Source organism: Populus trichocarpa, chromosome 1 (assembly GCF_000002775.5).
Source record: "Populus trichocarpa isolate Nisqually-1 chromosome 1, P.trichocarpa_v4.1, whole genome shotgun sequence".
Lineage (NCBI taxonomy): Eukaryota > Viridiplantae > Streptophyta > Magnoliopsida > Malpighiales > Salicaceae > Populus > Populus trichocarpa.
In genome coordinates, this window is record NC_037285.2 from 7,801,575 (window position 1) to 7,815,510 (window position 13,936).

The 13,936-nt window shown below is 34.7% G+C and overlaps 1 protein-coding gene across 1 annotated transcript; it reads right to left on the reverse strand.

Moving 5' to 3' along the window:
• Positions 1-1,138: 1,138 nt before the first annotated feature.
• Positions 1,139-10,609, reverse strand: LOC18094446 (respiratory burst oxidase homolog protein A). Its single transcript, XM_006368708.3, has 14 exons — positions 9,411-10,609; positions 9,034-9,193; positions 8,585-8,633; positions 7,818-7,931; positions 6,082-6,504; positions 4,241-4,627; positions 4,064-4,159; positions 3,791-3,906; positions 3,264-3,431; positions 2,994-3,153; positions 2,632-2,829; positions 2,402-2,530; positions 2,131-2,209; positions 1,139-2,045 (listed from the first exon to the last, which is right to left on the reverse strand). Exons 1-14 carry the CDS (start codon positions 10,069-10,071, stop codon positions 1,936-1,938), a joined length of 2,850 nt encoding a protein of 949 aa, XP_006368770.3. The 5' UTR covers positions 10,072-10,609; the 3' UTR covers positions 1,139-1,935.
• Positions 10,610-13,936: the final 3,327 nt, after the last annotated feature.

Genomic DNA, 13,936 nt, shown 5'->3' on the forward strand with positions numbered 1-13,936 from the left:
AACACACGTCGCTCCATTGTGGAGGGGGTACCGTGATGATTTTAACTCCACTGATAAAGACTGTTTTTGGTGGCTGAACAACACATCACTCGTTACCCGAAAAGCGTGGGAGTCGCCTACTTGATATTACAAAAATGGTATTTCATGTTATTTTTAATATTTAACATTTATTAAAATATTAAAACATCACCTAATGAACTTGATATAACCCCAAAAAAAATCATGCTTTAAAGATGAAAGAGCTCTTGCAATAAATTATCTACACTAATTTAAAAAAGTTGAAAAGACCGAAACACCCTTAATTGAAAGATAATTTAAAATTTTATTGTAAGGTTAAATAGTAATTTTACTTAGAAGTAAAAAAATAATTAATTTAATCTCATATAATTTGTAAAAAACAATCATATCTTAGTAAAAATACCACTTTATCCTTGATGTCTAATTCAAAGATTTTATGACCAATTTTATCATTACACTAGGATTTTGTTCTTAAGGCCACCCCTTAATAGAGTATCTTTCCTTTATCTTTAACGTAAACAAATACTTTTATTTTATTATTCGAAGCCCTATTAGAGGCCGCTGCTACATATTACTTGAGAGCAGGGCCCAGTATTTGAAGATGGATGGTACAAAAAGTTAAACTTAAAACTAAAACAACCTGGGCTTGATTTAAGCCCAACCCAACCCACAATACATGCAAAATGCCGAGACCAGTAGTAAGAAATTTGCACACACTGATGGGCCAACTTCCCTCTTCATATTCACCTTCGGTACTCCAAAAACAAAAGCCCAATAACAATATTTTAAAAAAATAAATAAAAATAAACCTGGGAAGTCGTTGAGAAAACATTGTTCTCCTAGATAGGAACATTCTTTTTACTTTTTTGACCAAGGACAATTATGTACTTTCATCTAATTTATGAATGGCAAAATAATTTAAATACCCCTAAAAATAAAATCTGTAAGGCTGGTGTAGAGGGACTTTTTCATATTTTTACATTTAGAAGCTTTGAAATAAAAAAATTCTTTAACTACCATGCAAGTTTTTTAATCCTTTTCATTTTAAAACCTGGAAGGAAAATATTTTTGCATTTTTTACGTTAGAAAAAATGGCAAGTAAATCAAAGAACTAAAGCGATTAGTGAAATACTTCATTCGAATACTATAAAAGGGTTACAATTACAACCTCTACAAACTCTATTCCTAACAGAAGGGACCCACCCCTTTTACCTTCCAGTGGTAGCCCTAATGTTTAACACAGTACTAGTAGCCTTCCTCTCTTGAACATCTACATATAATTTGCATATTATAGAAACAAGGAACAAAAAAAAAACTATGAATATCATGTACATATAATTTGCATATTATAATCAAGTGATCAAAAGCAATTTCACAAGGTTGACTCCTCCCAGCGGCATTGACAGTCCAGAAGGATTCTCTGAACACACTTCAAGAGGGGAAAGTGCAATGCTCCCACCTTCCTTCCGAGTCCACAAACTTGACTCAAGACTCTCCCTTTCAAAACTGTCCTCTTCTGTCCACCTTTGAATGTCTAACAATCATGCATTGGCAAACTTGTCACTATCAAATTATGTCAACCTCTCCATTGCAGCTGTAACCCATTCTTCATCTCAGCAATACCACTTTTACTTCCTCTATCTACATGTCAACTCTGAACTGGCTGAGGTTTATCACTGAAAGCTCTAGCCATTTCACCAGCCAGAATAACTTTTCTGGCTGTGCTTGGTGTGCTAGTAAATAACCACATATTCATCTATAGCCTTTTTTCCACCCCTTTTTCCTTCTCTGCCCAAGACTGTGCAATGCTTCATTGGCTTATTATAAATTTTCTTATTTTGTAGTTGGGAAGGGTGTTGGAGAAGAGTTTTGTGGAAAAAAGGTGTAAATAATATATATATACCACCCCTTGTTCACTTAGAAATGCTCCTTGTGGAACTCGAACTTTGTGGAACCTTTTTGATTGAAATCATAGCAGAGCTTGCCTAGTTCTTTAGCCAAGACAGGTGCTCCGCAGTAAAACACACCTGCTCCAAAACCATAGTGATGTGATTAGAACAGGAGGATAGGTTTTCTCTGCTAAAAAATCTGTTAGCTAGAAGGTATAATCACCTATCCTTGCATTACAGTGCTTGGAACATAATTTAGAAAGAACCTTCTTCCAATTAGGCCTTGCAAAATGCGTTCGCACCTAATGATAAAACGAGGAATTGTTAGTAGACCTGCATGGTCAAATATTTCAGTCCACTATTGTCACTTGTCTGCACAGAGTGTAATTTATGTGTAATTGAAGGTGTCAGAAAATTTGGAAAAGCCCAACTGATATAACATGCGAGCCGCAACATGAACATGCAATGAGCCTAAACAAAATAATTAGTATTACCCTGGTCCCGGAGACAATGTCCACACCGTTTTTCGCATGGTTTAAGGCTTGGACCATGGTAATGAGGGTTGATCGAGCATCGCCTTCCTCATACACACTGGTCAAGTAATTATGCATCTCAATCACACCCTGGAATAGTCCAACGACAAAGTCAACAATCAAGGAAACCAAGCAAAACGGGAATTTTTTTTGTAATTTACATAATTTCAAGCTAAGGTGACATTAATTACCCTTTGATCAAGCTCTGCAACTTCATTCATGACTCCTTTGAACCAATCAAAAGAACTTTGCTCCCTTGTTACCCAATAGAAATAAGCGTTGGTGGTCCTTACAGCCTTCTTACGTTTTGGTGAAACTTTGTTAGAGGTTGATGTATCATTGCTTCCAATGCTCAGGTCTGATGTCCTACTGATATCCAAGACCGAATCCTGAGAATGAGAATCAGACTTGTGACTGTGCATTTAGAAGATTATCATGGATTAAGTCTGGAAATTTTCTATAGTTCGCAATACAGAATCTATGGTATTAAAGGAACGATCATGTGTATAAATTGCAGATTGGAAAAGTGAAAGTCAGGTTTCTAGTCACTTACTGCCTGCTCCTCCATTTTGACAATGTTATTAAGAAGATCTTTGAGAATGCTGATGAAAGGTGTTGCTCCAATTCCCAGACCAACAAGTAACAACACATCATATTTACGGTAATCTTGTGCCGGTGCACCATAAGGCGCATCTATCAAGAGCTTTGGCAAGCTGTCATTAGAGAGGAAAGTTACATAAACAATATAATCACAAAATGCTATCCAAAGGAAAAAAAAAAAGGGAATGGGAAAAGAAAAGGGAAACATAGACATATTCTGTACCTTTTTTTTGTTGTTTCATCAGCCCTGAGAAGTCCACTCTTACCGGCTACAGGACGTTCACAGGCTTCAGAGAACACTCTTCTTAGTTCTTGAGTCCAGTCACCTAGCTGCCGAATGTGAACACTGAGGTAGTCATCACCAGGTGCGGAGGTAATTGAAAATGGATGCCTGGGTGGAAAAATAAAGCATGCTGATTGTAAGTTCCGGAGAAAATCAGGTATCAGAGCAAAGAAACCAACTGAAACCGTTGGCATCAATCGATCATCAATTACAAAAGAAAGAAATCAAATACTGATTCCTATCAAATTTATTTTTCACTAGCTTTCATCAGAAAATGAAAAAAAAATCATACAAAATAATGACCATATCCCATAAAGAGAATAAGCACAAAATGAGCAAGTTTCTTGCTAGCAGTTGGCCTAGATGTATTTTACAAGCACCTTTCTCTGGTAGACTACAAGTGAGAGTTTTTTTAAACTACCAAAAAAGCCATTTTCATGTGAGTTAAGAAATTAATAGTGATTTACCACTCAAATAGAGAAACAGCAGGGCACTGGACAAACATGTACTGTCCACTCTTGTACCGGAATTGGGGAGGCTTAGACATTTGCAATGTGAGAACATTTCCAGGATAAATTGCAACCTGGATGAAAAAAAGAATTATGACAAAAATCTAGTACAGTAGGTTTTAAACTTTACAGAAGTACTGTGCCAGTTTATAGGGCTCTTTCAAGATGGTAACATTTAGACATTAACCATAAGATCGAACTGAAATGACAGAGGTCTTCAGGATGTTATACCTTGAGAAGCCTGACAGTATAGAAGCCAGAACGAAAAAACCTCAGCGCCCTTTCTCCGGCATATAGTAAAACTGGAACAGAAAGATACATCCATGTCTGCAAGCAATAAAATGCCGTCAGTTTACAATCTCAAACAAGAAAAACATTCACTGCCATTAAAAGATTTCAGATTCATACCGTCTTTTTGTACCATTTATGCACCATATACAGGAATACACCATGGATGGTGAGCAGGATGTAGACAATGACAAACAAGTGGTGCGAATACCAGAATGCATTGTATCCAGTGAGCCTGTCAAAGGGTTTTGGAAACTTAATGAGGCTCCTCCTGAACCATCTTGTTGCAAGTGTAAATGCAATGGCCATGCTGATCACCATTAAGATTCCAGTCACACCTTCAGTCCCTCTAGCCAGTTTTGCATATGAAGGTTTGTTTCCACCAAAGTCATCACTCAGGTATGCTCTATATTGCTCATCAGATGAATTAATAAGCCTTGGAAAATCACAGACTAGATGGTTTCCAGCATGGAGAATCACACCAATTACAATTGCTGCTGCTATGGTCTGCATGTGTGTGAGAAATATTAAATCAATGCAATTTACCACAAGTAATTAAACAAGTTTATATATATATATAAATCATTTTGTGATTAAATGGTGTCATTTTGTACATCATCAAGATTGATTTAAGCTCGACTGAAATTTTCAATATCTTTTATCAGTGGTAAAATAGCTTTGAATTAGTTATGAATTTACTCTTTTATTTTATAGCACACGGAGCATTTGGGTCTTAGCTAGCATACGCAGAGCCTTTAACTGATGAGAATTTAAATAAACAAAAAAGTTGTTTATGTATTTATTCGCTAATTTTTTTTTTTTTTTTTTATTCACGTGGGGTGTCCGGGCCAGCTTACGCGCACCACGACTATTCCCCACGGCCCACTGGACATCCTGCAAGCCCAGGAGCAGGTAAGGCACCGCGGGGGTGACAGGCGTGCACATAGAGGGTCGAACCCGGGAGGGGGCGGAACAAGTCCACAATGGACCACAGCAGTTAGACCCTCAAGTGCTGGGTACACAACAGAGCTCGAACCAGGGCACTCAGGCAGGGCAAAGCCTGCCAAGGCCACTGAGCTACAAGCCCCGTGTAGTAGCCCTTGGAAAAGACAAAAGTTTACGAAGATCAAATCCCCACAATAGGAATAATCCTTTAGATTTGACCCATCTCCCCTAAGTTTAACCAAATGAAAAGAGAGAACAAATTGTAATTCATTTCGACGAAGTGTCCCCGTTACCAAACACGAATTTAAGAACATGTTTGGTCACGGGAAAGCACAAGCCATTACAACACAAGTATTTTATAAAGCTGGTTGGTGTTTGCATGAAAATAAATAATTTAATAAAAGATAATTACTTTTAAAAATAAATATTTATTTATGAAAAATAAAATAAAATAAAATAATTTGTTTTAAAGTAAAAGTAATCAATTTTTTGGAAAATAGTTTATAAATAATAATGAAAAAATGAAAAAGTAATTTTATTTGTGTAATTCATAAAACATAATCATAAGAAAATAAGTAATCAAATATATCAATAAATAAAATATCTATTTAAAAATAAAGAAATTACAAATTTTAATAAACAATTTTACAAGGTGTAAAAAAATTATAATTTTATTTATAAAAAAATAAGAACTAAATAAAACAATACAAAATTATCGATTTATGTGGCTCTTTTCTTTCAAATTCCTTCTTCGGCAACAAAATTCATATGCTGTGGCTAACATTATTTAATAAAAAAAGAGGGGTATATATGAAAGCCTTTAAGTTGCCAGCTATTGCTGCCATCTCGGGATCAATATTTTAGGCACTGAAAAATTATTGTATTTTCATTGGCTAAGATCAACTAATATATTGACTTTCTTGCAAAGTCTTCTATATGGGACCCTAGAAGGATGTAAACGTATTAAAAAAGCAATACAGACAAGAAGAGGAGGGGGTCGGTAACCTTGGACGTACCTTGTGAAAGTTGATATTGTCGTCAAAAGGCACCAAGGGACCCAGCCTAGTGGACCTCAGCCAAGTGATAGTATTTCTACACACAGGCAAGAGAATTAGAGCCATATTGAACTTCAATGTCTCTGCTGCACCTTTGGCTGTTAGGAGACAATAACCCATTACTTGAAAAGCATTCTTTTGCTTGTATTGAAAGAATTTCCATGCGAACAGCCCTATCATTATCATAACCCATAATGTCAAAACCCAAATTCTTCTCCAATTCTCTTGAAAAAAGTATACGCATTGCTTGCTCACTCTCCTTATTGGGCTCCTCTTTCTTAGCCCTTGTAGATTTTGGCTCAAGGCTTGGCTTGTGTAGCTCAGAGCTTGACTGTAGTTCAGATACGTGTCCTTTTGTAGAAGGAGTGTTTCTAGCTGCCATAGCTACATATCATTTTAAGCAACAACAAGAAAACAAGAAGGTTGCATCAAATCATCAGCAGTGGAGTTATACATATAATGGAAATGAGAATCTTGGTCATGTCAACTTATTACACTACAATTGATGCAGAGTGGAGCACGCGTAATGATTTATGTATGAGTGAAGGCTAAGCATTATTTGAGAGGTCAGGTTCAAACAGTGGCAGGAATAATAGTTCAGATCATCAATATCAATTTTAAAATTAAAAAAAGTACAGGTCATCAAGGCACTTCCGATACAGTAGATAACACTTGTTTATTTAGCTGTACGCCGACCTCCATCCTTTCTTTTCTTACTTGGATCGTGAATAAATTATTTATATTTAAAATCTCGATCCTCTACCATGAGAAATAAACTGTCCTTCCATCCGAGCCAGTCTCTAGGATCCATATAAAATCTGGAGTGGTAAAGGTTCATGCTCTTAGAAATCTTCAAAAGGTTCGTTCCATTTTGACAACAAGAGGAATGACAGTACGTAATTCGAAAGCCTATTGGATAAAAGAATCAATATTTACCCTACCAAATTGAAGAAAGACGCTTAAGAAAATCTTGAGTTAGTTGGTGACAATGACAACTGTGTTAGACGATGGCCATTCACGTTCAAGTTTTCGTTGAATTTATCATTACTTGGTGGACAACCTTTTTTTTTTTTTTAATGTTAGTACTGGTCCTAAAAACATCTGAAGTTTGAACCAGCTTTGCCTCAGAAACTGCGTACCTCTACTTAAAACTTAAAAGTCTTCTATGCTATAACAGACGTGCATATTAAAGTGGAAAAGAAAGCCAGGGAGCTGTTCAACTACCACAAATATTCTTCAATATAAATAAGCTTGCTTAACCAGATTAATTAGTTGTGCCATTTGTAAGAAACGATTGCCATTTCTCTCTTCTTCTGTCATTCTTTCTTCGAGTACGGTTCAACAACATCGAGACCCAGTAAGATTTGGTGAATTAATTTGTTAGGAACATGGACTTTGGACTTTGCTATAAAATTGCAACTGCTGTGCCTCTTTTTTATTATTTTTTTCCCCTGTTGATTATTGCGACCCAGAACAAGACAAGGGATCAAATTTGACTATGATTAAACAAATTTAGTTAAATAATGCTTGGAACCCAGTATGAAAATAAATAATGAAGATAAATATTATACTAAGCTCACCTAATTGATTCTAGAATCGCTATAGTATTTCATGGGATTTACCAAACATGCATGAAAAAAGAATGGAAAAAAAAACATTAGCGTTTATCTGTCAGTAAAATTAAAGAGGACCCGCACCTCGATGTAGCCAAATCTTTCTGGGTCCAACTCTTCCATGATCAAAGCTGCGTATTCCTCTGCTTGTTCTTTTAATCTTGATAACTTATTTGCAGAAGCACTTAGCATGATAATCTACCAATTCATGTAAAGAAATTATAAAGTTAATGAATATATAATATTGAAAACAACAGTATTTGACGGTCACTAATTTCAGCTTTTCATGCAAATTAAGGGAGATAGTACAAAAGGCCCCCACCAACCCCACTGAGAAAATCGTACTATATATATATAGATGAAGGTTGCCGTCTCTCAACCTGAAACTCTTCAAAGAAAGACCCAGTTCATAAGATGCTTGAGAACGTGGGAATGGCGTCAGAGATCAAGAAAAAATTGAATCATGTCTATTCTATTGGGTTGGTTAGTTTTAGAATTTTCATAAATTTAGGGTCACCGAATCCTCTCCTTCTTCAGCGATTATCTTAATAGAAAAAATGACACCCTGTTTATTGATATAGCCTGCTATCTTATTTTATAACTAAAGAGCTTCGGCAATATTCATGATATAAAGGGTCATCTGTTTTTTATTTAATTTAATTATTCTACCTCATATTTGGAAGGTCGGTTCTTATTTTATTTCTACAATAATTTGACAGGCTGTTGGCTAATTCATGCACGTTACTTTAAGATTAAGCACTTAATCAATGTAACTAGTTAAGATTAAATTAATTGAATTAGAGAGAAAGACATGATTAATTATAATGTCTTCTTAAATTCATTTGTAGTACCTCTTTGACTTCTTCTTCAGTGATCCTACCGTCTTCGTTCTTGTCCACCCTGCAAACATAACAACAGAAAAGTAGTTTATCACCTAGTTTATCCGCTAATTCAAGATTACTTGATAGTGAGAAGAGAAAAATGGCAGAAAATATTGTTTAATCACTTTTTCAATAATTGGGGTTCGGAGGAAAATACAGTTTTATCCTCTCTCTTCTCTTTTTTTTTTTTTTTCATTTCTAGTACAGAGTTCGGAAAAGACACAAACTGGGTTCCGATGGACCAAAACCATGTTGGTTCCATATCTTTGCTTGCATGATCTCAGATAAGAGTGAGATATTTAACATACAATATTTGTTTTTTCTTTTTAAGAAAAGGAAAGAGGTGAATTAATTAATGAACAAAATAAGTCACCAATTAAGTTTAATTATATTATACACTAGTCCGTAATAAGGCGTACATATCGAAGAAGATCTGGAGTCGAGAATCAAAGCTTTGATCGGTAATTTGTGACCAAAACTCGTAAAGCTCATCTCCACAAATCTTGTCCGCTTTCAATCTTCTTCTCCTTCCCAATGCATCAAAAAGCTCCAAAGCAAACTCCTTCGAATCTTTCATTCCTTGTCAAAACAAAAATCTAAAAAATCAATTTCCAAGACTTCATACGAACATGACAACTAAATCTTCAGTACTTTTGTTGCCTTTTTTATCCATAAATATTGAAATCCAAGTAGAAAAAAAATCAATAATTTAGACTCGGTTCGTGCTTTGAAAGCTAGCTAGCTGCTTTCGCTAAAACCAAGAGAAAGAAAATAGAAAGTCAAAAGAGAATCGAACCTATGCATTGTGCAAAATCGGCCCGGTTAAGATAACCATCTTCAGCAAGTTTTTCAAAATTGCTTTGAACTTCACTCCATGCATCAACGCCATTAGTTTTTTTACTGTTCTTACTTATAAATCTCAATCCACGCAAGGCTTTGTGAGCACCAGACCGAGTCCGGTCCAGCTGCGCTCGCTGCTTTCTCAAAGCACGGGCGGCTAAAGCTGACTCAAAAGCACCACCGCCATTATTTCCCGAGGCTGATAAAATCCGAGCTGCCTGTCCATGACTCCAAGAAAACCTCCTTAACTCAGCTTTCAACTCATGCGAAAATTGCCTAGCTTTCGCTACAGCTTCAGCTTTCAACTCCTGAGAAAATTGCAACAACTTATTCGACGAACTCCGCCTGATCGTCGGCGATCTCGACACCGGAGTTACAGCTCCGGCAGACACAGAACCACCAGTAGTGAAAGAAACATCATCGATGTTGATAACCGTTGATGTTGCTGGCTCAACACTACGAAGCACAATCGTGTCATCACCTTGTAAATCAAGTGTCACCTCAACAAACTCCTCGCCGGACTCAGTTCCCGGCGATGTTCCGGTGCTCATCGTTGCATTGCCGGGAAGCGTGTCCGAGGCCCATCTCCGCTCGTGTTTAGGCAATGAAGCTCTCATTGATTTTAGGTGAAATGGATTTTAGGTGAGTGACGAAGTAATAAAGAAGTGGAGGAGGAGAGGCAATGTTAGTATTAGTAGTCGTCGTCGAAGAACGCGTTGGGAATCTAATGGAAAAGGCATAAATACGCGGAGTGTTGTGTTTCCTCCAGATCTTCTAGAGAGAGAAACTAAAAAAAATCTCTCTCTCGAGAGAGAGAGAATTTGAAGAACAAAAAGGCAAGAAAAAGACAAGCTTTAATAATTTTATGGGTGTGTATGTGTAAAGAATGGGCTAAAAATACAGGGGACCAAGAGAGAGAATTTCTATACAGAAATGGGATTGTATTTTGAGTGCTCTGTGACCACTTAGCTAGGAATGGTTTTGTCTCTCTCTTTTATGCTCGAGCTAGCTAGTAAAAGTAGTCTTCTTTTCTGGTTTTGTGATCATTTATTTATTTTTGGCATAACGCGTGCGTTTATACTCGAGACATTGAAGAAAAAGAAAAGGAGCTGTGGAGCTCCGAAGATAAAAGAGAAGGGGAGGCCTTGGAAATGTGTGTGTGTGTGTGTGTGTGTGTGTGTGAGAGAGAGAGAGAGAGAGAGAGAGAGTAATATATATTTTTATGTTGTGGTGTTGGTGCCCGTTTTAGCCAGGTTTTTGATTTTTTGCGATTGTTTTAGAGTCAACTCCGTCTAACATCACAACAGGGGGGTAGATAATGATTACGAAAGTTTCCCTCTTCTTAAATTCCTTAGTTTTATTGAGAAATTAGTATTTAAAACAATTTGTTGTTTTGAATATATCAAATTGATCTAAAAAGCACATATTAAATATTATTTGAAAAAAATATTTTTTAACGTTAAATCCAAAATCTTTACCTCTTATGTATAAGAATCTTGTTTTTTTTTTTAACTGTTGTTCAAACTGTTTTACAGAGTGATTGTTTTTCCAAACTTCCGAAAGTGCTTTTGGTTAAAATAAAATAATCTTGTTAGATGCCCTTTCGAAATATACACGGAAGTTTTCGGGACAATTTAAACATATTTCAAAATCGGGATTTCATTTTTCTAGTATCGGTTAACCTGGTATTAAAAGATATTTGGGCTTTGACCAGGCCCAAGCAGATTAATTAGATGTTGAAAGGCTCAGCAATGTCTATGGTTAACTTGAGACTTACTCTTCGAAGATAAAAAAGATAATTGCTTTGATGTAAATCAATAAACAATAGAACGGTAGAACGCCTGTGTTTTGCTGGTTTAGGAAATTGTTAAGCATGGGTTTTCTTCTGAGCTCTTGTATCATTTTTTATTCATGGCATATCTTTAATTTTTTTTTTAATTAACGTGGATGTCTGGATCAGTTTGCGTGTACCTCAACTAATCTCATGAGTCATGAAGTTAACGACCATGTAAATCTCCAATGGTCCTAAAATTTACAAGACTCGAACTAATAACCTTTAAAAAGCAAATTTAGAACCCGAACAATTAAATTACATCCACATAGTTATATCTCTAATATTATTGATTATCAGAATGACAATTCCACCCTTTTATTTTGAAAAATATTTCATTGCATGGACCGCTCAAGATTTGCCAGCTTCGGTAAATTGGGGGAGGGGGGGGGGGGGGGGGGGGGGGGGGGTTCACCGGGTTGTCAAAATTTTGACGATTATACTAAAACTCTTGCGACTTTTCTTTCTTTTGTACGCTATAAAACGTCATCATATACATGATTATGACCTTAAACAATATAATGATACAGTTACAGGCTGTCTAACCGACAATTATTTTAGCATTAGTTATCGTCAGAGATTTGTTTGGAAAAATATGGTTAATGAGTAGGCTTAGGGTTAATTTATACTACAAGATTTAACAGTTTTATTAACAAAACTTTTTTATCGGTATAAAACACATATTTCATCGGTAATTAATTTACCAACGACATCACAGACAGAAATGCTCCATTGGTGAATCTTTCATCGGTAATTTTTTTTCCATTGGTAATAAAAAAAATAAAATTACCCACTTCATTTAATCAGTATATCCCTCGGTAATAATATTTTTTATTACCGACGGAAATTCCATCAGTAATTCCGTCGGTAATTATTTAAAAAAATTCATTTTATAAAATTATAAAATAATTAAATTAACATAAATCAGCACTGTATAATATATACTCAAAATGCTTGGAAAAAAAAATAAGAAAATCAACTCAAACAAATTTGCAACAAATAAATAAAATAAAAAATAAATTCAACTAAAAAAATTCATATGAAAAAATGAAGTTGCAATTGCTAAAAATTTAAAAATCCTATAAATAAATCAACTAAAAATTGGTCTCGTATGAAAAAAAAATCTCACAACAACATTTATACAATTATTAAAAACAAAAACAATTAAAAATAAAATAAAAAACAAATATAGTGAAAAAATCATGAAAAAAGAAGAAAAAAGAAAAATCTTACCTTAATGTAGTTGCAAGTGAAGCTAAGGAGAGAAATTTTTTTTCATAAAGTATATTAATTAAAAAAAAACTAAGAGGATAAAAAAAGAAAGAAGAAGAAGACATACCCGAGCATGGAGAAAAAAAAAAGGAGATGAGGAGAGAAAAGAAGAGAAAGAAATAGATATTGATGTTTTTTACATTTAGTGAAGAAGAAGAAGAAGAAGAAGAAGAATTATAAAAAATGAGTCTGTCTCTTGTGAAATAAGGGCATTCAGGCTTTTTATTGGGGGGCGTTAGCAACGGATTTATCGACGGATAATTGAATATTAATATTTTTTAATTATTGCGTCGGTAATTTCATCCGTAATATTTAATTTAAATTTTTAATTTTGTAAAGAGTTTTCAGAAACCGCCAACAATTACTGATAATTTTTCAATTCGTCGGTGATTCCGTCTGTAATAAATGAAAATTTTAAATTTATTGAATTTTTTTAGAAAACCATCAAATAACACCGACGACTTTTCAATTCGTCGGTGATTTTGTCCGTAAAAAACAACAATTAACAGTGCAATTGGAAGGTGAACAGTTCTGGAGCTCTCTGGAAAATACTGACAGAAAATTCCGTCGGTGATTCTCTTTGTAAATGACATGATGAACAATGTTCACAGTTTACCGACGGAATAAATTTCGTCGGTAATTCCGTTGGTAAAAATAACACGTCATCATTTTTTTTACTTTGTTTTAATTTTTTTTCCACGGTAATTCCCTCGGTATATATCGAGGGAATATTTCCGTTGGTAAAATCCCTCGGAAATTTACCAATGAAAATATTCCCTCAGTATTTCCGTTTGTACTTATCGATTTTCTGGTAGTGTTAAAAGTGGGATTCAATTGTTTTCAGGGTTGCAATTTTGTTAAAAATTATTTTTCAATGAAAATATTAATCTAATTAAAATAAATTATAAAAAAACTTATTTTAAAAAACTCTTAATTTACATGTTTTGTAAACTTAAGAATCTTTAATCCCACAATGAAATATTATAAGATCTTTTTGTAACTCATATGGCGGGAAGTTGAAGCATTAAGATTGGGACTCTTATGGCATCAAAGCCTTTCGAGGGAATAGATCCCAAGTGGTTTTTGAGCTTAAGCAATACACATTTATTAGATTTTAACTTGAGTTTGAGTTCGTTATAAAATAATTTTTAAACTTATAAAAAATTATTTTTTATCAGCAGTAGATGAATAAATATTTTAAACAATCTTTTTCTTTGTCATGGACAACTTTTCTTAGCCACAAAATATCAGAATTTAAAGTAAAAATCTCATAAGCTAAATTAACTTGGATTTAAGTTTATTATAAATATATAATTTTTTAAATCAAGCATAAATAAAATGTCAAGATATGTTATGACCATCCTAATCACCTCAGCAAG